Source organism: Phyllobates terribilis, unplaced genomic scaffold (assembly GCF_046119375.1).
Source record: "Phyllobates terribilis strain yellow unplaced genomic scaffold, ASM4611937v1 Scaffold_1__5_contigs__length_1240528914, whole genome shotgun sequence".
NCBI classification, from domain to species: domain Eukaryota; kingdom Metazoa; phylum Chordata; class Amphibia; order Anura; family Dendrobatidae; genus Phyllobates; species Phyllobates terribilis.
In genome coordinates this window covers 1,147,565,616-1,147,592,420 of record NW_027362761.1, presented here as the reverse complement: position 1 = coordinate 1,147,592,420, position 26,805 = coordinate 1,147,565,616, and the positions used below count along the sequence as shown (strand labels likewise).

Below are 26,805 nucleotides of genomic sequence, written 5' to 3'. Positions count from 1 at the left end.
CCAACGTCATAAGATCCTCGTAAAAAAAAAAAAAAAAAAAAGCCGTAAAGTCTGTCACATGGTTTATTACAAATAGGTTTATGTGAGGGAAAAAAAAAAACCACACACCCTGGACCACCAGATGAGAGATCTATGCGGCTTTAAGTAGGCCCAAACAGGAAACAAGATGGATCCCACAGGAATTTGCTAAAGGGGAATTGCAGAACACATCAGCAGCCTCCAGTGGTAAGGAGTGGGATTGCAGCACAATTATTAAGGTGAACAGCAGCAGCCACTAGTGGTCAAACTGTAGAAGAGCAACTGGAATTCTGACACAGGGAAGCCACGGTCACAGGAATGGAAGCTCAATCAGTGTATGGAAAATCAGAGTCAAACTGGTCCAAACTAAATGGTAGTGGACGAGTTGTGCTTTTAGAAAAGTTTGTGATGGACATCGATGCCTTTTTATAATGAAATAATTAACCAATTTAATCTTATGGTGATGGTTTGTAAGGTTTGGGTGGGTCCTTTGAAGGAAATCTGACCACAGGTTTTTGTTATTTATTCTGAAAGCAGCATAATATAGGGCAAGAGAGCCAGATACCAGAGCTGTGCCACTTACTTGGATGTTTGTTGTCGTTGCAGTACAATCAGTGTTTTATCAGCAGGAGATTATCTCTGTCGGACTAGGTGTCACGTGCCAGACAGTCCGGCTAATCTGTGTAATCCAGCCCCTACCATTGACAAAGAAAAGTACACACAGGAAACTGCCAATCAGGGGTGTGGGTGGGGTTATACACAGCTCAGCATTTGAGCTCTGATGCATCTACAGCAGATAAAACAGGGATTCTACTACACTAGTCTAGTAAGTGATACATCAAACTGGAAGCAGGGTCTCTGCCCCTACATCAAGCAGCTCTCAGATTACACAGTAAAACCCGATGACAAATTTCCATTAAGTATGCAGTTTCTGCTGCTTGCATGTCAGTGAGATGCCTAAAGTGTGACCTCACTATTTAGTTTATGCTTCTCTCAGCGAATACTTACACTTAGGCTATGTGCCCACGATGCAGAAATGCTGCATATTTTTTCCGCTTCTCCCTGGCAGGAAAAACGCATGCGGATTTTACATGCGTTTTTCCTGCCAGATAGAAGCGTTTGTCAAGCGTCTTTGCATGCATTTCCGCATGATTTTAGCATCACTTGGAAAGTGCTTGACAACTTGGTCACACTATATAAATCCATGCAACCGGCATGAATTTATAGTAGTGTGACCAAGTAAGAGTTAAAAAAAAATAATAAATAAATAAAAAATAAATAAAATAAAGATTATACTCACCTTCCGATGGCCCCCCAGTGTTTTCTCCGCTCCGTCTGGTCTGTTGTATGGGTCACGGTGGTATGAAAGGACTTGCCGTGACGTTATTTAGTCATGTGAAAGGTCACGCGACTGCAGGGGAGTATAATCTTTATTTTTTATTTTAAATTCTTTTTTTTACAGGTTCCATGGTACCCGGGTCCGGAGGAGAGTCTCCTCTCCTCCAGACCCAGGTACCATCCGCACATAGAAACACATATTATCCGTATGTGCAAATGTGCTGACACGGATATTATGCGTTTCAATGCAAGTCAATGGCGGCAATTACGCTGCGTGTCCGCAAAATTAATGGACATGCTGCGGATTTTCCGCAATGATAATCCGCAGCGGAAATTTCCGGAGCATGTGCACAGCACCTGCGGATTATCATTGGGGACCATGTGGTACGTATTACCAAGCGTTTTTGCTGCGGAAGTTCCGTGGCAAAAACACTTGAAAAACGCAGAGTGGGCACGCAGCCTTACAAGCCTCCCCACCTTCCTGATATGTTTCACTACATTGTGGCATCCTCAGGGCTGCTGGGAAATTGGCACCATATCTAGTGCTTAAGGACCTTTTAAGGCTATGTGCCCACAATGCAGAAATGCTCCAGATTTTTCCTGAGCATTTCTGCATCTCCCTGGCAGAAAAACCGCATGTGGATTGTACATGTGGATTGTACGTGTGGATTGTACATGCGCTTTTCCTGCCAGGGACATGCGGATGTGAAGCGGTCTTCACATGCATTTCTGCATGCGGGTTGACAAGCGCTTTCCAAGAGATTTTAGCATCACTTGGAAAGTGCTTGACAACTTGGTCACACTGTATAAATCCATGCAACCGGCATATATAGTGTGACCGAAAAAGAATGGTAAAAATAAATATTATACTTACCTTCTGATGGCCCCCGGTGTCCTTATCCGATGAGTCTTGGCTTGCTGGCAGCTCACGGTGGACTAAAAGGACCTGCCATGACGTCATTTAGTCATGTGATGGGTCACGCGACCGCCGTCAGCGGTCGCGTGACCCGTCACATGACTAAATTACATCATGGCAGAACCTTTTCAGACCATCGCGTGCTGCCATAGAGCCAGGACGCATCGCTAAGGACACCGGGGGCCATCAGAAGGTAAGTATAATGTATATTTTTTTATTTTATTCTTTTTTTTTTCACAGGTACTATGGTACCCAGGTCCGGAGGAGTCTCCTCTTCTCCAAATGCAGATCCAGTGATGCGGCTTCCATGCGGTCCAATGCAAGTCAATGGCGGCGAAAACGCCACGATTCCGCAAAATAATTGGTAGTGCTGCGAATTTTTCCACAATGATAATCCGCAGCGGAAATTTCCGCAGCATGTGCACAGCACATGCGGATTATCATTGTGGACCATGGCAGGCCTTCTACCATGCGTTTTTTAAGCGTTTCTGCAGCAGAATTGCCGCTGCAGAAAGGCTTAAAAAACACATAGTCAGCACACAGTCTCATTCCTTGCTTACCTCCTGCTAAGACTGACCCCCCCATGAGTTAAATTTATTGACAGCTCTATTAACTTATAGTTGCTTCACATCACAGGGGAACAGAGCATATGTGAGGACTGACTTCTTTGTGTTCTTCTATAATAGACTGAGCATATTGGTGGCGTAATCTTTTATCATTTTGGGTATTTTAATACAAGTTCTTTTAATTTTTTTTTTTTTATTATTGGTTTATCTAAACTCAATCCATGACTGTTTTTATCTTCCGTTTTTTTTCTAAAGTGGTTATACAGTGCCTACAAGTAGTATTCAACCCCCTTCAGATTTAGCTGGTTTGATAAGATGCAAATAAGTTAGAGCCTTCAAACTGCAAACGAGAGTAGGTTTTATGAACAGCAGAATAAATCTTACAAACCAAAAAGTTATGTTTCTCAGTTGAATTTTATTAAATTTTAAACATAAAAGTGTGGGTCAATTATTATACAACCCCTATGTTTAATATTTTGTGGAATAACCCTTGTTTGCAATTACAGCTAATAATCGTCTTTTATAAGACCTGATCAGGCCGGCACAGGTCTGTGAAGTTATCTTGGCCCACTCCTCCATGCAGATCTTCTCCAAGTTATCTAGGTTCTTTGGGTGTCTCATGTGGACTTTATTCTTGAGCTCCTTCCACAAGTTTTCAATTGGGTTAAGGTCAGGAGACTGACTAGGCCACTCCAACACCTTGACTTTTTCCCTCTTGAACCAGGCCTTGGTTTTCTTGGCTGTGTGCTTTGGGTCGTTGTCTTGTTGGAAGATGAAATTACGACCCATCTTAAAATCCTTGATGGAGGAGCGGAGGTTCTTGGCCAAAATCTCCAGGTAGGCCGTGCTATCCATCTTCCCATGGATGCGGACCAGATGGCCAGGCCCCTTGGCAGAGAAACAGCCCCACAGCATGATGCTGCCACCACCATGCTTGACTGTAGGGATGGTATTCTTGGGGTCGTATGCAGTGCCATCCAGTCTCCAAACGTCACGTGTGTGGTTAGCACCAAAGATCTCGATCTTGGTCTCATCAGACCATAGAACCTTGAACCAGTCTGTCTCAGAGTCCTCCAAGTGATCATGAGCAAACTGTAGACGAGCCTTGACATGACGCTTTGAAAGTAAAGGTACCTTACGGGCTCGTCTGGAACGGAGACCATTGCGGTGGAGTACGTTACTTATGGTATTGACTGAAACCAATGTCCCCACTGCCATGAGATCTTCCCGGAGCTCCTTCCTTGTTGTCCTTGGGTTAGCCTTGACTCTTCGGACAAGCCTGGCCTCGGCACGGGAGGACACTTTCAAAGGCTGTCCAGGCCGTGGAAGGCTAACAGTAGTTCCATAAGCCTTCCACTTACGGATGATGCTCCCAACAGTGGAGACAGGTAGGCCCAACTCCTTGGAAAGGGTTTTGTACCCCTTGCCAGCCTTGTGACCCTCCACGATCTTGTCTCTGATGGCCTTGGAATGCTCCTTTGTCTTTCCCATGTTGACCATGTCTGAGTGCTGTTCACAAGTTTGGGGAGGGTCTTAAATAGTCAGAAAAGGCTGGCAAAAGAGATCTTTAATCCACACATGTGAAGCTCATTATTCTTGGTGCCTGAACTACTTCTTAATACTTTAGGGGGACCAAACAGAATTCTTGTGGTTTGAGGGGTTGAATAATAAATGACACTCTGAATTAACTTTTTACGTTTTTTTTAAAAAAAAATAAAAAATTTGCTGCAGTGCATTTCCCACTTCCAGGCTGATCTACAGTACAAATGTCACAATGCCAAGTTAATTCCGCATGTGTCAACCAGCTAAATCTGCAGGGGGTTGAATACTACTTGTAGGCACTGTATATGGAGCGATAAAGAATAGTCAAAAAAAAAAAAAAGAGCATAGATGGGTCACCACTATTGTTAGAAAAAAAAAACAACTTTTTTTATATTAACATATTATATAAGAATCAGTAGCTATGAGTTAAAAACAATGTGTCCTTTATAAAATTACCTATTGTTTAAAGTTACGGCCGCAAGTCTTTTTTCAGGGGGCTACTCTGCATAACCCTCCTGAAAAAGCACTAAACAAACGCTAAAAAACATGAACATATGCACTGCAATGTAAATACGAGTCGCCGTGCACATCTTCAGTCTTTTCAGCTTCTTTTAACCACTTTAGATTTCCAAAATGCAAGCAAAATGCTTAAAAGAAGTGACCTGACCATTCAGATTTCCAATATAAGTAAAAATAATATTATAATAAATATATACAGTGGCGAAACCGCAACAAAAAGGGTCACTGTAAAAGACACGAAAAACTTCAGAAAAAAACGCAGCCGGCAGTTTTCTGAAGTGACATCTACCATACTTAAAAAACTTGGAAATGATAGTGTGCACATACCCCAAATAAGGTTTTTAATGTATACTGTATTATTTTTGCCAACATTCTTTATCACAATTTCCCAAATCACTAGCCCTTTTACTAGATTCATTCTTCCTGTTCTGTACAGATGACTTTCAGCAGTCTCATCATCATCAGAGTGTTATGCACACGCCCGGGCTGAGCGGCGTGTGCGTGTGATTGTAGTGATTCCACTGGACCATGAACCGGAGAGTGCCTGGAGGGGCGTGACTAAGTATCTGGCCGATCCGACCAAGATGGCACGACGGCATACGACGCCAGTGCACCAGGGAGAAACCGGGCAGAGGGACCAGGTGCTACTCCAGGTCAAACTCCGGACACGGGGGTTGACCCACACAGGGATTACTGGATCAGGCTGGTTAGGCTGGCGCACAGACTGGAGGGTATAGGCAGGCACGACTGGTATGCAGGCAGGCGGGTAAAGGCAAGCGCAGCTAGAGTGCAGACAGGGAGGCACTAGCAGGTAGGAACACAGGCGGGATAGGACCCAGTACACACTGGGACTCAGGAACAATACAGGTAGAGGGGTACAGGCAAGCACAGCTAGAGTGCAGACAGGGAGGCACTAGCAGGTAGGAACACAGGCGGGATAGGACCCAGTACACACTGGGACTCAGGAACAGGCAGGTTAGGCTGGCACAGACTGGTGGATATAAGCAAACACGGCAGGTATGCAGATGGGTGGATACAGGCGAGTATGCAGGCAGGGAGGTACTGGCCGAAAGGACGGGCTGGAGCACAGAAAGGTTAAGACCCAGTACAGACTGGGTCACAGAACCGCAGATGCGGTAGACAACCACAGCAGAGAGGGAACGCCCGAAGCGGTGGGCAAGAACAGAGCAGGACGGGGCTGCAGGAGCAGCGAGCACAAGCAGGGCAGGACAGGACTGCCGGAGCAGCGAGCACAAGCAGGGCAGGACAGGACTGCCGGAGCAGCGGGCAGAAGCAGGGCAGGACAGGACTGCCGGAGCAGCGGGCAGAAGCAGGGCAGGACAGGACTGCCGGAGCAGCGGGCAGAAGCAGGGCAGGACAGGACTGCCGGAGCAGCGGGCAGAAGCAGGGCAGGACAGGACTGCCGGAGCAGTGAGCAAAGGAGTCAGAGCAGGCTAGGCTGAGTAGGGGGGACAGGGCTCTGTTCACACGGAACAGACAGGAAGGGAAAGGCAGAGCCAGACACCCACAGGGTACTAGCAGAGAAGTAGCGAGTGGACCACAAACTCACAAACGGGAGTACAGAGACAACAAGCAGGAGTTAGGTACGAGTTCAGACTCTGCAGAAAAAGGAAGGGAACGGACATAGAGGCAAAACAGGTAAAGGATAGGAGAGAGTTCAGACTGGAACTGAGTGTACGGAGGAGACCGACACTGCAGCGGAATACAGGAGCGGGTCTGGGAATACGGCCCCCAGAGAGGCAGGACGAACAGGCAAGGTGTGTGTTCAGACAGGACAGACAAGATACAGGAGCAGGTCTAGGTAATCGGCCCCTAGAAGGCAGGAGGAACAGGCTAGGAGCGTGTTCAGACAGGTCAGACAAGATACAGGAACGGGTCTAGGTAATCGGCCCCTAGAAGGCAGGAGGAACAGGCTAGGAGCGTGTTCAGACAGGCCTGGAAATACAGCCTCCAGGATAGGCAGACAAGAGAACACAGAACGGGACCTGGCACCTTCAGAGTGCAAGCACACACTGAAAGAAACACTATGCTCAGGCAGGGATAGATGGGAGCAGCTGAGCTATATACCAGGTGACAGACAGCAATAGGCTGAGGACGCACAAGGGGTGTGACCCACAGCAGGTACAAAAAGCAGGAAGTGATCGGGCGCCGCCCTTAAGCAGCAGAAACAGACACAAACAGACAGCATGGAGGGAAGCCAGAGAGACATTCTGGACTGGAGATCAAGTGCGCGCTCTTGCACAGTGGGAGATGGACCACTATGCAAGGACGCCGCCAGGTATGTTACACAGAGTCAGGATTACAATGACTCAGCAGGGTCTGAGACAATCTATTGCTAATAATTTCCATGTGCCTAAGAGGAAGTTGGAGGCTAATATTAGGCCTAGTAGCCAGTATGAAAATTGGAAGATTTATGTATTTATTTTATATTTCTATATTGATATACTATATATATAAAAAAAAAAAAAAAAAATTCTGAAAAAATACATTTAACATAACATTTATAATAATGAATACATTTAACATAAAAAACTCATTTTCTAGTTACTCAAATTATAGTCCCCTATAAACTTACTATTACGCAATGTGAAGAAAGACTTCTTTATATAACAGAAATATGAAAGTTACAGGTGAATCTCACTAAATTAGAATATCAAAAAGTTAATTTAATTTCAGATCTTCAATTAAAAAAGTGAAACTCATTATATAGAGTCATTACACACAGAGTGATCTATTTCACGTGTTTATTTCTGTTAATGTTGATGATTTATGGCTTACAGCCAATGAAAACACAAAAGTCATTATCTCAGTAAATTAGAATACTTTATAACAACAGCTTGAAAAATGATTTTAAAATCCAAAATGTATGTTCAGTAAATGCATCAATACTTGGTCGGGGCTCCTTGTGCATCAATTACTGCATCAATGCGGCGTGGCATGGAGGGATCAGCCTGTGGCTCTGCTGAGGAGTTATGGAAGCCCAGGTTGCTTTGATAGCAGCCTTCAGCTCGTCTGCATTGTTGGGTCTGGCGTCTCTCATCTTAATAATAACTGTTGTTATTAAACCAGATATTGATACTTTTGGCAGTGTGGACAGGTTTGTCTATTGGTCATGAGTGGCCTGACACAAGGAATGCGACACTTGTAGCCCATGTCCTGGATACGTCTGTGTGTGGTGGCTCTTGAATCAATGACTCCAGCAGCAGTCCACTCCTTGTGAATCTCCCCCAAATTTTCGAATGGCCTTTTATTAGCAATCCTTTCAAGGCTGCGGTTATCCCGGTTGCTTGTGCACCTTTTTCTACCACACTTTTTCCTTCCACTCAACTTTCCATTAATGTGCTTGGATACAGCACTCTGAACAGCCAGCTTCTCTAGCAATGACCTTTTGTGGCTTACCCTCCTTATGGAGTGTGTCAATGACTGCCTTCTGGACATCTGTCAAGTCAGCAGTCTTCCCCATGATTGTGGAGCCTACTGAAACAGACTAAGGGACCTTTTTAAATGCGTAGGAAGCCTTTGCAGGTGTTTTTTGTTAATTCTTCTAATTTACTGAGATAATGACTTTGTGTTTTCATTGGCTGTAAGCCGTAATCATCAACATTAACAGAAATAAACACGTGAAATAGATCACTCTGTCTGTTATGACTCTACATAATATAAGTTTATTTATTTCAGTTCTTCAATACAAAAAGTGAAAATTTTTGAGGATATTCTAATTTTGTAAGAAGCACCTGTACAATCCCTCTTGTTCTGTACAGTATATCTGGGAAGAATATTATAGAAAGAAAGGTAGCAATACTTTTTTGACGAGACTCCACTTTGCTTCCTGTTAATGGGGCATTCTGACAAGTAGCATTCATCACATGTCCATAGACTATGCCAGAAATTTCTGAAAACTTCCATGCTCCCTTAAGAGTGCCTGCCTGCAGCTGCCACTAATCTAGGTCTTTCCAGCAGGGCTCCTTTAGGGTATGCACACACAATTTTTGGAATATGTCCACTACAAAAACAAATGACAAATCACTAATAAAAAAAAAACAAAAAACACACGTTTGAAAAGGCTCTTCCTATTAATTTCTAAAATCACTTTGCTGTTCCCATGTTCCGTCCTTAGAGCATTTTCTTTTTCACTTTATGCTTTGAAAAACACTTGGTATGAAAAAAAAAAAAGAAAATACATCGTACTATTTTTAAAGCAGCTTCAGGGTGGAATCGGCTCCAAACTAGACACTGTCAAGGGGGTGGGGGAGGGGGAAATTATCCTAAAATGCTTTAAAATTGTTTAAAACCACTTCAGGAAAAAAACAAAAAACAATACAGTGTTTTCCATTATGAAATGCACAGTGGAGGCATACGCTAAGGAGCCAATGATGGTCAATCGCAGATGATCGTTTTATTATTTATTTAATTTTTTTATTTTTTATTTTAAAGGAAATTGTCTGATTATTTTTAAAAATGTGGCAAAAAGCTAGAAATGTGATAAAATAAATAAAATAACCAATACTCCCTTTTTAAATTCCTTGCCCATTACAGAGATGAGGCTCCAATGGTGTCTGTTTACTTTCTTGCAGTGATGACATCACGTCCATCCCATGTGATCACTGCAGCCAATCACTGTCTCCATAAGTGGTCACATGTATGTACACCATGTCATCACTGTAGAGAGGTAAACAAACACCGGTAGAGATCCCCCGAGCATTGATACTTTGGCTATGTGGGATTAAGCAAGTAATGTGTTCGCCTTTTTATTTATTTCATCACATTCTATTGTTTGGTCATATTTGTGACCCTTTTAGCTGCCGTCCAGAGCTCTCGCTCTACATGACAATTAGAAAGCAGGGGTCACCTACAACTGTGCACGTGGTTTTAGAAACTACTTAAAATGCTGATCACTTCACAAGGGCGCTGGAGAATTCTCACTCCTACATAAGCAATTTTAGTATAAAATGACCGTTTTGTGCAGCTCATACATGGAAAACAACAGATGCAGAATTTATCAGCCTCACACTGTAATTTTCCAGTTGCTGTGTATAAAAAAAAAAAGACGATGCCAGATGGTTTTGCAATTCAGCTGCAAAATTCTCCAAATTGTAAAACTGCAAAATGAATGAATGAAGGAAGGAGGAAAAAGACAGGATCAGGCTGGCATCACTCCGCATGTTGTTGTGCACACCCGGCCTGAACAGATTGGTGCATAGGATTATTTTTTAAAGGAGTTGTCCACTACTTTTTATTAGCTGTAGTATAGCATCATGTCCAATTTTGACTAATTTTATTCTCGCTGCTCTCCTGACTATTCGGGTTTTTTTGGATTTTATTTTTGTTTTTCTTAAATCCGCCATATAGCTCCAGAGATATGAGCCCTTTTGTTCTCTGGGGGCTGCTCTGCATAATTAAATGGGTTGTTCCCTTTTAACAGCAGCCAATGCAATACACCAAGGAAAGAGATTTTTTTTTTTTTTAAAATGAATGAATGAATGAATTGCATTTGGAAGGGAACAACCCCTTTAATTTGCAAGCAATGCCCCCCTTGGTAAAGACAAAAGAAATAAGCAAATCAAGCGTACAAAATAAAAAGGTCCATATCTCTCGATTACAAAAAAAGAAAAGAAAAATAAAGTTGAAGACTCAGGGAAGGAGCAGGAAAAACTGGCCACTTTTGACAGGTTCTCTTTAAAAAGTAGTGGACTTACTCACCTACAGGATCTTCGCTGCTCCTCTGGGGTCCTGGTTTTCTCTTCTGATGGGAGGTGTCAAGTGATTGGCTGCAGTGGTTACACTCCGTCCAAGTTAGAATAAAGAGCTAAAGAGACAGCTCTCAGATGGAACATGACCGTAGGAATTCAATAGACCAGCGGAAGACACCAGCAGCAGTAAGAAGTGATGGTCCAGTGGGTGAATATACATTTTTTGTGTATTTTTAGACCACCAAGGGCCCATATTTAAAATAATAAATAGTGGTAGACTCCTTTGTCTCCAGAATATAGTGAAAATAATTCAACATCAGCTCCAAAAATAGATCTGCATTTATTTCTTCAATTAAAATCGAATTGACACATTAGAATAACACTTCTGTGTTCAAGCCCAACAGGCTGTTACTCATAGGTCATGGTCTATGAGCAAGAAGCCTTCAGACTAAAAATATATCAAAGTCTTTCCAAGATGCAGATTAGATTCTAAATTGAGAAATCATTTTTATTTACGACTGAATTTTTCTACAATAATTTTGGAACTTTCTGTAACTTGCAGTCCACAAAGTTGTCTTTGCACATTCCTTTATTTAGATCATACTTGGCAACTTTTATAAATTGCTGATTGAGAGAATGTAGTTTGAGACAAGTGGAGACAATTTTTTTTCCGGCATAAGCATGCCTTCTTTTTCACAGCCATGCCTCTCTATCAAGCTACCAAATGCGTGTCTGGACACCGGGGCTCAACATCACAGGGAACACAAAGCACTAGGGGAATGCTGCCATGTGGACTGGTTTATGCGGCGTCCACTAGACATGTCAACTTTTCCAAGTATTTGGAAAAATTTGCACAAAATTTAGAATTTGGCAACTCTGATGTAGACTGAAACTGACGCACTTGGTGACGAAGTCTTCCTTGGGAGAGCCCACTTCCTCTCATTTATATTTTGGAGGTCCACCCGACCAGTGTGAATTTGTTCAAAACAGCAACCAATGCAGCAATGAAGCAACAATTTCTCACAGGTCAGCATGCTACTGAGAGCTCCTGTCTGAATACCCCAAAAAACATTCAGATGTTCCCCTAAAATGGCCATTCACTTGCACGACGCAGAATCTGAAATTTGAAACATTGGACTCCAGTTCACCTCCTTTCCAGTGGAGGCTGTCTTTATTAGGAGTGGTAGACTAGGCAAGAGTGCCAAACAAAAAAGACTGACACTGCAGGACCTAAGTTTCATACGGTTTACCTTATTGAAATGTATTGCCACGTCGGGGGAGGGGGGGACGTCCAAGTACTGTTTTTCAGGTATTCAGACCAAAACACCCAACAAAGTGCGGAGTGAGGAGGAGAATGTGGTGCGATCCTGTTGCAAGTACCAGAACAGGGTGGAATTAATTGCACTATGTGCTGGAAAAGTAAAAACCCCTGATGCCGCTTCTTTCAGAAGTAGCAGAGGTTACATGGTTCAATTTGAGGGGGATACATGGCAACTTGTAACCGAGCGACACCAAATGTTGGGGGAACTGTCGGGAGGGCCCTTTACACATTTAGATGGTGTGCTGGTCCTGTCAAACAGGGCTGTGGAATCGGTAAGCCAAACCACCGACTCAGACTCCTCAATTTTTCTGACTTCCGAATCCAACTCCACAGTCTTCCTCAGGAGCTTCACTACTGAGCATGTACATATCTGTGCTGCACAGATTTCTATCAACTAAAAGCTGAGAGCCTTAGTTCAGGAATAAAACAGACATTTATAGGACATTTCATAACTTTCCCAAATTCTTCTGAAAACATTTACAGCACATCCTGCATTGGTCTACTGCACCAATTTATTATATATTTTAGGAGTCAGAGTCGGTCCATACAGACTCCACAGCTCTGTTGCCAAAGTCAGCAAGTTTGGCCCAACCCTAAAGTGTAAGCGAGCCTCATCATTTGCATTAGTTTCTAGGCCTGACTAAAATATTTCTTCACCTGATTCAAATCTTCTTCTACAAATCCGCTAAGTAGAGATTTGGCAAAGAATTAGAGAAAAAGGCGGCGTTATTCCAAAAAGAACATCAGATTTTTCTGAGCGGTATTGTAGCTCAGCATCATCAGTCATAACAATGGAGCTGAGCTACCATCCCAGACACACCTCACAGAGAGGCGTGGTGCCATTTCTGGAAGCCATGTTTTTCTAATCATGTATGACCCCCTTGGAGGTTGATCGATGAGCCATAGTGGAGTAGTGAAATATGGATAAAACTGAATTCTATAGTGGAAGTTCACATATGTCATCCAATACTGCCAGCTTTCCTGACTTCTCAGCACTGGTGTTAAGACTTCTACATCCCAGTGATGGTCCATCATGTTTTACACAACTCACCAGTCTGCGGATATCCCTTTCAGATTCCCGCTTTATCCGGGTAATCTCATCCTGATGAGTCTGATAAGCTATCCGTAAATCTGATGCCTTGGTTTTATCTGCCTGCATGACATTGTTCAACGTTTCCTCTAGTTGTTTTTTTCCGGCTTTCAGTTCTAGGATCTCCTGATTAAATTTAATACGTTCGCTATCAAATGATCTCTTGGCTTCCTCCCTGGCTTCGTTCAATAAAGCCGTTTTTACTTTGTCTGCGGCTCCGTCCCGTAAAACATTGACCGTAGATTGTAAACGCTGGATTTCACCCTCTTTTATTTTGACCACACGGGTTACATCAAGTTCGTGCTGGCGTATCAGTGCCTCCCGGACGGACTGAAGCTCCTTCATCTTCTCCTCATGTAGCTTGGCTTTCAGTTCTGTTACATATACAGTATGTCGGTGCTGCTCCTGCTCCCTCTCCTGCTTGGCATCTTGGAGCTTTTCTCGAAGCTTTGTCACCTAGAAATCCAAAAGAATGCCAGAAAATTATCATAAATATTGCTCATTTTATATAAACATGTCATACATGGAAATCCCACCTCTAGGACCTACAATTATAGCTAGCGGGTTTCATGACGCCCAATCTGCAAACCCGAGTAGTCTGCATGGACACTCATCGGAGGTCAAATTACTGTACATGTGTCATGTCTAGAGCCGAAAAAAGGTCCTTGTACTTTTTAGAAAACTTGATCTCATTTAATAGATAATGTGATAAATACACAATCTGCAAGTTACTTTATGTATAAATTATGTTGTCCTATACCTTAAAAATCACTACAATGAATATGGTTGCTAAGCAACAGCTTTAGAATGTTCAGAATGTTGTGTGTGGTCAGTGTTTAGAACACTCAATTGCCCCGCCTCAAATCCTGGCATTCCAGAGAGTGGAAGATGGAGGATAGTCTCCTGCACTAGACTGTGCTCTCTTGTCCTGGTTTTAGGTAAAAGTAGTAGATGCTACCAATTCAGTGAATTTGAAAGCTGCAATATTTTCCTTTAAAGGGGTTAATTTCAATTGTCAGAAATCCTGAACACAAAGGAGAATTGGGCCCAAGGCACACAGATTGTCTGTCTCCTTATTCCTATCATTCATTAAAGGAAGGAAAAAGCCAGACGTTCACGTTCTACTTTTTCCCAAATAACCTAAAGGAAAATGTTCTGTACATGTATTTATCTTCTTTTCCTGAAATAGATTCAGTTATCCAATTTCCTGAAGTCGTCTTCTACTTATGTTAATAATTCACTGGCACAAAAAGAACTAAGTCTCTGTAAGCAATTACACATAGAAAATGTAGATATAGCGCTTATAGTCACGGACCTACAAGAATATATGGATATCTCATCCATACAGATACAAGGACCAAAAGCTCCATTCATATACACTATATGGACAAAAGCATTGGGACATGTGTCTTAATTATTGAATTCTTATTTTTCATTCAGTTCCATTGCCCCCTTAATACAACATCCGGGCCCTCGCCGCCGCCCCAGTGTACAACATCCGGGCCCTCGCCGCCGCCCCAGTGTACAACATCCGGGCCCTCGCCGCCGCCCCAGTGTACAACATCCGGGCCCTCGCCGCCGCCCCAGTGTACAACATCCGGGCCCTCGCCGCCGCCCCAGTGTACAACATCCGGGCCCTCGCCGCCGCCACAGTGTACAACATCCGGGCCCTCGCCGCCGCCACAGTGTACAACATCCGGGCCCTCGCCGCCGCCCCAGTGTACAACATCCGGGCCCTCGCCGCCGCCCCAGTGTACAACATCTGGGCCCTCGCCGCCGCCCCAGTGTACAACATCCGGGCCCTCGCCGCCACCCCAGTGTACAACATCCGGGCCCTCGCCGCCACCCCCAGTTTACAACATCCGGGCCCTCGCCGCCACCCCAGTGTACAACATCTGGCTGAGAGCTTCATGGCTGAGCAGCTGCATGCAGCCTTACATCACCAAGCACAATGCCAAGAGTAAGGCTAAGTGCCCACGATGCAGAAATGCATATTTTTTCCGCTTCTCCCTGGCAGGAAAAAGGCATGCGGATTTTACAATTTTACAAGCGTTTTTTCCTGCCAGATAGAAGCGTTTGTCAAGCGTCATGGATTTATATAGTGTGACCAAGTAATAGTTAAAAAAAAAGAATAAAAATGGTAAAAAAAATAAACACTTACTTTCCGATTGCCCCCGGTGTTTTCTCCGCCACGTCTGGTCTCCCCGTGTCTTGCGGTGGTCTAAAAGGACCTGCGGTGACGTCATTTAGTCATGTGACAGGTCACGCGACCGCTGTCACATGACTAAATGACGTCACCACAGATCCTTTTAGACCACCGCGAGCAGTACAAGAAACCAGACGTAGCGGAGAAAACACCGGGGGCCATCAGAAGGTGAGTATAATCTTTATTTTTTATTTTAAATTCTTTTTTTTTTTTAACAGGTTCTATGGTACCCGAGTCTGGAGGAGAGTCTCCTCTTCTCCAGACCCGGGTACCATCCGCACATTGAATCGCATAATATCCACGTGTGCACATGTGCTCTTGCGGATATTATGCGATTCAATGCAAGTCAATGGTGGCAATTCCGCTGCGTGTCCGCAAAATTAATGGACATGCTGAGTATTTTTCCGCAATGATAATCCACAGGGGAAATTTCTGCAGCATGTGCACAGCACATGCGGATTATCATTGGGGACCATGGGGCACGTATTACCAAGCGTTTTTAAGCATTTTCGCTGAGGAAATTTTGGGTAAAAAATGCTTGAAAAATGCATAGTGGGCACGCAGCCTGAGATGGAGTGGTGTAAAGCCGCCACCACTGGACTCTGGAGGAAATGTATTCTGTGCAGTGACGGATCACACTTCTCTATCTGGCATCTGATGGATAAGTCGGGGTTTGGAGAATCCCTGGAAAATGTAGAATTTGGAGGAGAAAGGATAATACTGTGTGACTGTTATTTAGGGGTTGGCTTCAGCCCCTTAGTTCCAGAGAAAGGAAATCTTAATACAGCATACATAGAGCTTACAAATTTGTGGGAACAGTTTAGGGAAGGTTCTTTTTCTGTTCCCAATGACAAGGTCCATAAAGACATGGTTGGGGTGCGTTTGGAATGAAAGAACATAACCATCTGCACAAGCCGTGATCTCATCCCATCCTACACCTTTGAGATGACCTAGAATGGAGATTGTGAGCCAAAATCTGTGTCTGATCTCACAAATGCTCTTCTGGTTTAAGGGGCCTTTCCAGAAGCCTTCACAGAAGAGTGGGTATTGTTATAACTGCAAAGAAAGAACCAATTCCACATTAATATCTATAGATGTAGAATGGGATGTCATAAAAGCTCCCGCAGGTGTAATGTAGAGTGTGCACAATACTTTTTGTCCATATAGTCTATATTTCATTTATAAAAATCAGTGCTGTTCTACATAGCGATTGTGTACATCCCTATAAGTGCTGGATACAACAGTATCATGGCCGCTGTAAAGTACCTTATGTTTTTCCTGCTGAAATTCTATTTGGATCTGAGTGAGCTTTGTTCGCAGTTCCTCATTAGCGGTCTGAAACGCCTCCATTTCTACTTCACACTTGTCTCCTTTGGCTCTAGTTTTCTTTGACATGCTTCCGTCAATTGTGTCCACACCACATACAACCAAATTGTTTCTATTCCAACCAATTTCTCTTTGGCATCAAAATGAGTTAAAAAAAAAAGAAAAAAAAAAAAATCAACTTTTTTTTAATTCGCAAATCTTGTGTGTGCGACTCTTAGCCATCCTCCTTCTCTCGGTGCACCTGCGAGGGAAGAAACAAGAGGGATAGGTCATTGAAAAGTTTAAAAATGGCTGTTAAAAGGAAACCTTCAACAAGTAGGTTAATTGCTATAATAAACCTTACCATAGCTCTTCATTTTTGAATTGCTGGATGATAAAAAAAAGTCATTGATTGTGATTGTCTGATGAAGACAACCCTTGTGCATACACTCTAGGAATATTAGCAAGAGTGGCTCCTGACCTGGCAGACTTGAGCTGTCCATTTATTACACAGAGGAGCAGTCATCTGATGCTATATTCCCCCTTCAGTGGCCAATGTCTGGCTAGCAGGCAAAAATCAACAATTTAAAAGACACTGTCACAAATGGACAAGCCGTTTTCTAATGGATAGACTGAAGCCACTGAAGCAGCCTATGGCGAAACGGAGCTGATCCTTGGCTTCTCTGACTAATATAAAGAGACCCTATCAGAGGACAACCTCCCTCCCTCATTATGGACACATACAGGCTGTCATAAAACAGCCAGTATCTTCTCACAGGGCAGCTGCTGGGACACAGAGGGCAAGATTATGCAGGTTATATTAGTACAATATTACAGGACATGTAGAGCCGCGGTATTGTGCTGGTAACAGATACTTTATAAGAATATAATGTTATTTTGATGACAGATTAAAATAATCATTAGCAGTAATTAACGCCATTGTTACGATGTGCCTTATGGCTTCTGCTCTGCTATAAATACATTTCCAATTTGATATGTTCACTCTTTTGCAGCTTTTTTTACTGCAGAAAAAAAAAGCAGACAAAAAGCAGGTTTATCTGGCTTTTTGATTCGTTTTTTCAGAATCCCAGCTTTGCTTCCACCATACAAGCATGAACAATGCAAGGAAAATAATTTACAATATACATTTTTGGAAAAAAAAGGGCAATTTGATCAAATTATTTAGTGAAAAAAATAGTGACTATTCTGAACAAAAAAGGTCACGAGTTCATGAAAAAAAATACACAACTGCAAATGTAAAAACAGCGGTGGGAGTTGAATTGGTCTGGCATAGTCCTAAGACATTATTAGAGAAAAGATTAGAACCGAAAAATAAATTACCAAACAAATATATAAAGGAGATAACAAGTATCTCCAAATTGGAAGCTATTCAGAGGACTATGTATATAGGGCCATTCGTATAAATAGCATATATCACGAAGTGCCTAAGCAAGAAACAATACGAATATACGGCCAAAAATTATCATAAAAAAATATCTTTATTGAAAAAATATATATATATAGATAAATAATCACAGTATCAATACAGGTAATGGTGGCACAACATATGTCAGAAAACATTACAGAGACATAAATAAAACATACTTAAAACCAACCACCAGGTGTCGCCACAGAGTACAGATATCGCATGCCTCATATCGCATTATGGACTATAGCCATATCAATGAGGGTAATCATATATGAATGATGATGAATGGCTAACAAAATTATCAACAGCACAACCACCTAAAGATGTGCACCTTCATTATATATATATAGTTCATAAGAAAATACCAAGAGAAGGAAATGACACATCAGACATATGATTCACCTTAATATTGGGATCGAGACTGCACGCTGTGTGGCTCCCCGACGCGCGTTTCGGCGCTCCTGCCTTTTTCAAGGGGATAGCTATAACCGGAGCCGTTCCCCCTATAAATACCCCCACAAAGGGGTGGGACCTGCCGCTAGTGCCGGAACTAGATGGTCATGTGACCGTTGTCATAGTGGCACATAACGCTATCAACTGTGGACACAAACACAGTGGGATGGGCCATGCCGCTAATACCGGAACCAGACGGTCATGTGACCGTAGTCATAGTGGCACATGACGCTACCCATCATGCACTGAGATCCGGAAGTTACCTGACCATGTGATCATTGCCATAGCAGCGCATAGCGATACACACTATGCCCCGCAACCCGGAAGCCACATAAGCATGTGACCGTTACTATGGTGGCGTGGGACGCTAGCCACTGCATCTTACAGCCAAGCAAAACAAATAGGTCGTCATCATAGGGGTATAGGGGTATAGGGGCATATGTATGTGACTGGTGGCAGCACAAAAAACTGCCTACCCTACAAATGACCCGAGAAAAAGACGCAGAATGCCTCGCTGCAAATAGACGACGGACTACATCAGCGTCGCAGCAGCAAGCCGCCCAGGACACCTATGGAGTCAGAGGCCACAGACAGGGAGGCATCTGCGTACGGAGTCATCAAGGTAAGAATGTATATATACAACTAATGTATAACACTGGGGGAAGGGAAGAGGGGAAAGGGAGGGAAGGGGAAGGGGGAAGGAAAAGGGAAAGAGGGGGGGGGGAGGAAAGGGGGAAGGGAAGGAGGGGGAAGGAAGAAAGGAAATATCACCCCAGTGATGACAATATACAGAGGGTCATAATACACCCCATACATAGCACAAGAAATATATATCCAACCCTAGCATGACTAATTACTGTGTATATAAATTACCTTTGATGCTGACATCCTGTCTATACATATAACTTGTGCACATACAACACGTCACATCACAGTGTATGGATGATGATATATATATTCATAGGGATACAACCCATATTTTAATACATATAACATGACTATGACATATGGCATATACACAATATATATACAGATCCAATAAGTCCTAAGACATTAGCAAGGCATTGAGTAGGTTGGCGAATTGTTTGCTTTAACACATATGACTAAATTAAACTGTACTAATTCTAACTGCCATCTCAAGTGAGGAGACAGACCTTTTGGTTTAAACTGAGAAAAATCACAAAAATAAATGGGTTTCACATCCTGCTGTACCTGCTTTTTCACTAAAAATGCAGCAATAACTGATGGAAACATTGTCTTCACTTACACATTGCTTTGTATGGGTGAAAAAAACGTGTGAACATAGTCTTAATAGTATTTCGAGTAAATGCGTGTAGTAGATCTGGCTGTAATCCATATTAAATATCACTGACAACGCATATAAATGCAAAAGCGATCATACAGTCAAGTAGAAATAAAAAAACAAAAAAGACAAGCGAGAGACTAAAGTGCTCTATAGAACACCAGCAGAAGCATATAAAGGAAACTAGTAAAATAGAAGGGCTGTCAGCTCCATTAAATATAATATGTCCACTATGCTGTAATGATTCATTTTATAATATATCTGTATGTACGAGAGCTCTGTTTTACTCACCAGATAAATAATAAAATTAGTTTCTCTAATGAACTAAAAAGATTAAAATCCTCTATAAATGCAACCTCCCACTCCCGTCTCCAGGACTTCTCTCGTGCTGCACCAGTTTTCTGGAATGCATTACCCCAGACAATCTGGTTAATTCCCAGTATCCACAGTTTTAAGTATGCTCTAAAAACACATTTCTATAGACTGGCCTATCACCTCAACTCACGAATTTAACTAACTATCCCCTGTTCTCTCTTCCACTTCTCTAGCACTGCACTTGTACAGATACTGGCTGGTGATTGGTTCATGCAGCGTTATTTGAATGCCCCTATTTATTATACTGATTGCTGGATCTTATACCACAAGCACTTTATTTTTACCTTTTCTGTTACCCCTATTTCCTCATAAATTGTAAGCTTGCAGGCAGGACCCTCACACCTCTTGGTATTTGCTACTCTGTAAAGTCTTAACTTGTTTGTACAAGTTCTCTCCGAATTATAAAGTGCTGCGGAATATGTTGGCGCTCTAGAAACAGAAATTATTATTATAGATTTCTAACTGCATGCAATGACCACTAGGGGGAGCCGTCTGCATATAAAGTACTAAAGCAGGAACTGGACTGAGAGAATAGTAAACATCTGTAAACTGAGCTCCCCCTAGTGGCAGCTACAGGTAGTTTTTATGACAATCACATCATGCAAGAAAGCAAATCCCTCCATCACCGTTATGTGCCCTGGCCCCTTGTCCTTGTGCCGACCAGAAACTGACAACTGTTCAGAGCACATTTCTGAAAGTGGTTGTCAACTGGCAAGTCTAAAGATTTACTAACTTGACACATAAAATTCCAACTTCACAAAATCATACATCCACATGCTTGAAAAAAAAAAAATGCCACAAAATATACCGTATATTATAATTCTGAAAAGCAAAGAATTTCAGACAGTAGGTGGGAGACCAAATCGACACCTGATCATTATGTGTATCCGGATCTCTACAGAAAGGGTGACGTGCATAGGAGACTGTATCTGTATACACTGCCTGTCAAGCAGAACCCCCGGGATTACGCATTTTCTTCTCACAGTTATGCGCTTTGCTGATGAAAAGATGTTTACATGTAAAACCTGCAGCAAGAACATGTGGAGAAACATTATTTTTTCTTTTAGTATTTTTTTTTTATTATTTCTTCCAAGTTACAAAGGCAAAAAACACTCAAATTCTAAAATGGGACTATAAAAAAAAAATAAAAAAAAAAGGTGAGGGTACAGGGACATAAGTACCCCAGCACTCTCATTTATGTGATGTATATAAAACTGTGGGTTTTAGCCAATCCCTCCTTTCTAAGCAGTTATGCACCACCAGCAGGGCTCACTTTGTGGCGCCCCGGGGCGGGACCCTCCTGCAGCCAGACCGGTATTGTTGTAATGAGACCCAGATATGCCAAGGCTGGAAAAGAAGTGCAGGAGAGGAGGAGGCAGCGGCCCACACATCACAAGACTCCCTCATACACACGGGGTCAAAATTGTTGGAACCCCTCGTTTAATGAAAGAAAAACCCACAATAGTCACAGAAATAATTTGAATCTGGCAAAAGTAATAAATTAAAAATCTATGAAAATGAACAAATGAAAGTCAGACATTGCTTTTCTGCTTCCACAGAATTTTTTAAAAAAAATTAAACTCATGAAATAGGGCTGGACAGAAATGATGGTACCCCTGAAAATAATATGACAAAAGGGACATGTTAAATCAAGTTGTGTCCACTAATTAGCATCACAGGTGTCTACAATCTTGTAATCAGTCAGTGGGCCTGTATATAGGGCTACAGATACTCACTGTGCTGTTTGGTGACATGGTGTGTACCACACTCAACATGACCAGAGGAAGCAAATGAAAGTTGTCTCAGGAGATTAGAAAGAAAATTATAGACAAGCATGTTAAAAGTAAAAGGTTATAAGACCATCTCCAAGCAGCTTGATGTTCCTGTGACTACAGGTGCACATATTATTCAGAAATTTAAAATCCATGGGACTGTAACCTCCCTGCCCTGGACGTGGTCGCAGGAGGAAAATTGATGACAAATCAAAGAGACGGATAATACGAATGGTAACAAAAGAGCCCAGGAAAACTTCTAAAGAGATTAAAGGTGAACTTCAAGCTCAAGGAACATCAGTGTCAGATCACACCATCCGTTGTTTTTTGATCCAAAGTGGACTTCATGGGAGACAAGCAAGGAGAACACCATTGCTGAAAAAAAATCATAAAAAAGTCAAACTACATGTTGACAAGCCACAAAGCTTCTGGGAGAATGTTGAGAATGTTGGCAAGGCAGATCAGCTCTATGTTCACAGATGGAAAAATGAAGCATATCAAGAAAAGAACACTGTCCCTACTGTGAAACATGGAGGAGGCTCTGTTATGTTCTGGGGCTGCTTTGCTGCATCTGGCACAGGGTGTCTTGAATCTGTGCAGGGTACAATGAAATCTCAAGACTATCAAGGGATTCTAGAGAGAAATGTGCTGCCCAGTGTCAGAAAGCTTGGTCTCAGTCACAGGTCATGGGTCTTGCAACAGGATATTGACCGAAAACACACAGCTAAAAACACCCAAGAATGGCTAAGAGGAAAACATTGGACTATTCTGAAGAGGCCTTCTAGGAGCCCGGACCTAAATCCTATTGGGCATCTCAGGAAAGAGCTGAAACATGCCGTCTGGAAAAGGCAACCTTCAAACACGAGAAAACTGGAGCAGTTTGCTCATGAGGAGTGGCCAAAATACCTGTCGAGAGGCGCAGAAGTCTCATTGACAGTCACAGGAATCGTTTGATTGCAGTGATTGCCTCAAAAGGTTGTTCAACAAAATATTAAGTTAAGAAGAACCATCATTTCGGTCCAGGCCTATTTTATGAGTTTCATTTTTTTTTTTTTTTTTTTTTTAATTCTGTGGAAGCAGAAAAGCAATGTCTGACTTTCATTTGTTCATTTAAATAGATTTTTAATTTATTATTACTTTTGTCAGATTCAAGTTATTTCTGTGACCATTGTGGGTTTTTCTTTCATTAAACGAGGGGTACCAACAATTTTGACATGTGAATAGTGTTTATTACAACCTGCCCCCACTAGAAGGGGACCCCGGGCCCTAGAACTAGACCCATAATCTAGGACACTTCTGTCTATTACTGTAACGCATACTAAGTGGATAGATATTGCTACTCTGTCCATCCTTGTGATGTGGACACAGGTAGTACTACCTCCTGGTCCCTTACTGGAAATAAAGAGAACACATAGCATACACTCTGACAATTATGTAGGCACACAGTTATCACCCTGTGTAAATAATACAGACAGATAGTGCTGCCAGTTGTCCCTTTGTGTAAACAATGCAGGCACAGAGAGTACTACCTCCTGGTTGCTTCCTGTAAATAATGTGAATAACTACTTGCACATCCTGTGTGAATTATGTAGGCAGATAACTGACTACCCGAAAAATTGCAGACACAGATAATACTACTTCCTAGTCCTTCCTGTAAATAATACAAACACAGGTAGCACTACCTCCTGGTCTCTTCTTGTAAATAATACAACATCCATTATATAAATAATTCAGATACCAATACTACTACAGGAGCCAGAACCAGCAATAGCATCCATCCACATAGAGCAAGTCCTGGGGCCCCCGCACTTGAGCGGCTTATTCTGGCCAGTTTGCTAAACAATAAAGAGGGACAAAGCCATTTTCCCTGGGATGGTAGATACGTACATGTAGGCTCAGTAGGTACTACATAGTCTCTCCATGGAAATGAAGGAGGTTCAGATAGTACTATCTCCTTGTTTCTTCCTGTAATTAAAGGGGTTGTCCGACGCAAAATGATAAGCCAGCAGTCACTCTGTGCTGGGATGGGGGGATTTGCCGGTTTCTCAGCCGGGACCGGCGGGTACGTACGTTACACATACTCCCAGCCAGAGCCCGGGGCGTGGCCTCGATCCATACACTTGTATTGAGCGAGGCCGCGACGCTGCCGCCCAGTGGGCTTGGCCGACTAGTTGGTGTGGCCCCGCTCCATACAAGTGTATGGACACTGCGCTGCGGGGATTCCTAAGTCTGCAGTCACACAGATAGTACTACAGTGCCTATCTGTGATGCCTTATTTATAGGAAGGACTAGGAGGTCGTACTATCTGTACATGTTGAGGGCACATATAGTTGTCTCTCTATAAATAATTCAGATACAGATATGGTAATGACTGCCGCCACTGGCTGAATGCCATGCTAGGTTTTGGGTTTTTTGAAATTGTGTTGTTTTGGCAAGAAATCCCTTTAAAGTACTGTAGCTAACTACTGTTTGCATTACCTGGTTACAGATGCAACAGTGAACTGAACCACACAATCCAGAAAAAAACCTAAACCTACGACTGGGCCGCGAGAGATTGTCCTTGTGGCTAGTAAATCTATGAAACTCAGAGCCCTCTGGTGGCCAAGGGTCAGTATAGCAAGGCAAAGAATAATGCACATCATATAGTGAAGACAGCTAATGACTACGGGGACCATAAAAATTACTATAAATCGTTTGAAAAGCATTAAAGAGAGGTATTTCCGGCACTTTGATAACGTATATATTATTAACCCTTGAAGAGGAGGACTAAGTGCCTTGCATTAACCATATAATGTCCGGTTAATAACCTCATGACACTTTTGTTGGTTTGCCGCCTGCTCTCAGCACTTCCTATGCAGCTCACCACTGCATTTCCTCTCCATTACATTAGCATCTAGATCTGTACCTCCAGAGCAAACTGATTATACTGCTGCTACATGCCAGACCATGAGAAAGTATCCGTCTACATGACGGCATGGCAGCAACGTGCGGAGCAGCTCCTGAAACCCATCTCCAGGCTTATTCTTTACGGAGATTCATTCACTTAATCTTATGACGCTTAGTTTCTCGCACTGACATCCACAGGAGCAAATACAGATCTGGCAAAAATTAAGAGACCACTGAAAAATTTTAATTTTCTCTGATTTTTCTCTTTATAGGTATATTTTTGAGTAAAACTACTGACAACATGTCCCCGAAATTTTGTATTTATTTGCAGAAAATGAGAAATCGTCAAAATAATAAAGAAACACAGTGCTTTCAGACCTCAAATTACTCATGTTTTAACTGTGAAATCAATATTTGGGGGAATAACCATGGTCTTTAATCACAGCTTTCACGCGTCTTGCCATGCTTTCCACCAGTCTTTCCATGCTTTCCAATAGAAAACTGTTCAGTGGTCTCTTAATTTTTGCCAGAGCTGTATAAAGCACCAATAACACCCAGTGGAGAAGCATTATATGGCGGCACAAGTACTAGTTTGGTTATCTTCATGTTTACTGGTCCGCAAAGTGCATTAGGCCATAATGTCATCTGTTTAAAAGGGAATGTCGCTGTTAATTAAGTCATTAACTTCAACCCTTTGCCTTAATTACTGTCTTTTGCTGCTGTGTAAAAGAGGTAATCAGGGGCATAAGCTGCCACGGTGCAGCAATGGAGAACGTGCAATCAAGACTCATTTTACCATTAGCAGCAAGTTCAGACCATAAAAAGTTTGATTTAGCCTCCTTAATACACAGGGAAATGGCACGCAGTGACGCCCCAGCACGGGGGGACGTGGCGCGCAGTGACGCCCCAGCATGGGGGACATGGCAAGCAGTGACGCCCCAGCATAGGGACGACATGCAAAATGTTGTCACACTACAGGGATAACGTGCACAGTGATGTCAGCACAGGGATAACGCACACAGTGATGTCAACACAGGGATAACGCACACAGTGATGTCAACACAGGGATAACGCACACAGTGATGTCAACACAGGGATAACGCGCACAGTGATGTCAACACAGGGATAACGCACACAGTGATGTCAACACAGGGATAACGCACACAGTGATGTCAACACAGGGATAACGCACACAGTGATGTCAACACAGGGATAACGCACACAGTGATGTCAACACAGGGATAACGCACACAGTGATGTCAACACAGGGATAACGCACACAGTGATGTCAACACAGGGATAACGCACACAGTGATGTCAACACAGGGATAACGAGCACAGTGATGTCAACACAGGGATAATAGATAAAGTACTGTCTAATTTCAGGACTAATAAATGTTGTTCAAGTCAATTTAAACAGGGTAGTGAACACTTGTGTCACAGTACAGAGATAAAAGTCACAATACAGATATAATGAACACATTACATCAAAGGGATAATAACCACAGTGATGACCCTGCGCTGGATGCTGCAGTTACTGATGAGACTGTACAGCCATATTCAACATACTAATGCTGCAATAGTGGGGAAATGTGCAGAGCGTATAATCACACAGTGATGTGACAGAACAGGAACAGTGCTCACAGTGAGGCGACATTAGTGAGGGGATGGATCATGTATACAGTGATTGCTCATTGTTATGACATCACTGTGTGCACAATCTGCTGGGCGAGCATAGGAATTATACACCGATCTCACAGTACATGATAATCCCTACAAGAAAGGTGTGAGCTGAGACATCACAGTAAAAGGGAAAAAAAATGTATAATACAAATATGCTGCAAACCAGTAACAATGCAAAAATGAATGCTGCAAAAAAAGGGTGAATGCACAGGGGCAAACACGCTGTGCGCATTAACAGTTCACATCACTGCTCCAGAGACGCACGGTAAGAGGCACGACCATTGTGTAACAGCTACAGATTTTAAGAACAAGGGTTCTCCAAGTGCGCTGCAATTTACCCATGCTTTATACTGCAGCTCTTCTTGTTCATAT

The 26,805-nt window shown here is 42.7% G+C and overlaps 1 protein-coding gene across 6 annotated transcripts in view; it reads right to left on the bottom strand.

Annotated features, from left to right (window-relative positions):
• The window catches only part of JAKMIP1 (janus kinase and microtubule interacting protein 1), a 199,174-nt gene that overhangs the window by 104,703 nt on the left and 67,666 nt on the right, over nt 1-26,805 (bottom strand). For all 6 annotated transcript variants that reach the window (XM_073648252.1, XM_073648219.1, XM_073648227.1 and 3 more), the window contains exons 2-3: nt 16,494-16,794; nt 12,983-13,477 (exon numbers count right to left, since the gene is read on the bottom strand). In XM_073648252.1, the coding sequence (XP_073504353.1) occupies nt 12,983-13,477; nt 16,494-16,622 (624 nt within the window). In that variant the 5' untranslated portion in view covers nt 16,623-16,794. The remainder of the gene's footprint in view (nt 1-12,982; nt 13,478-16,493; nt 16,795-26,805) is intronic.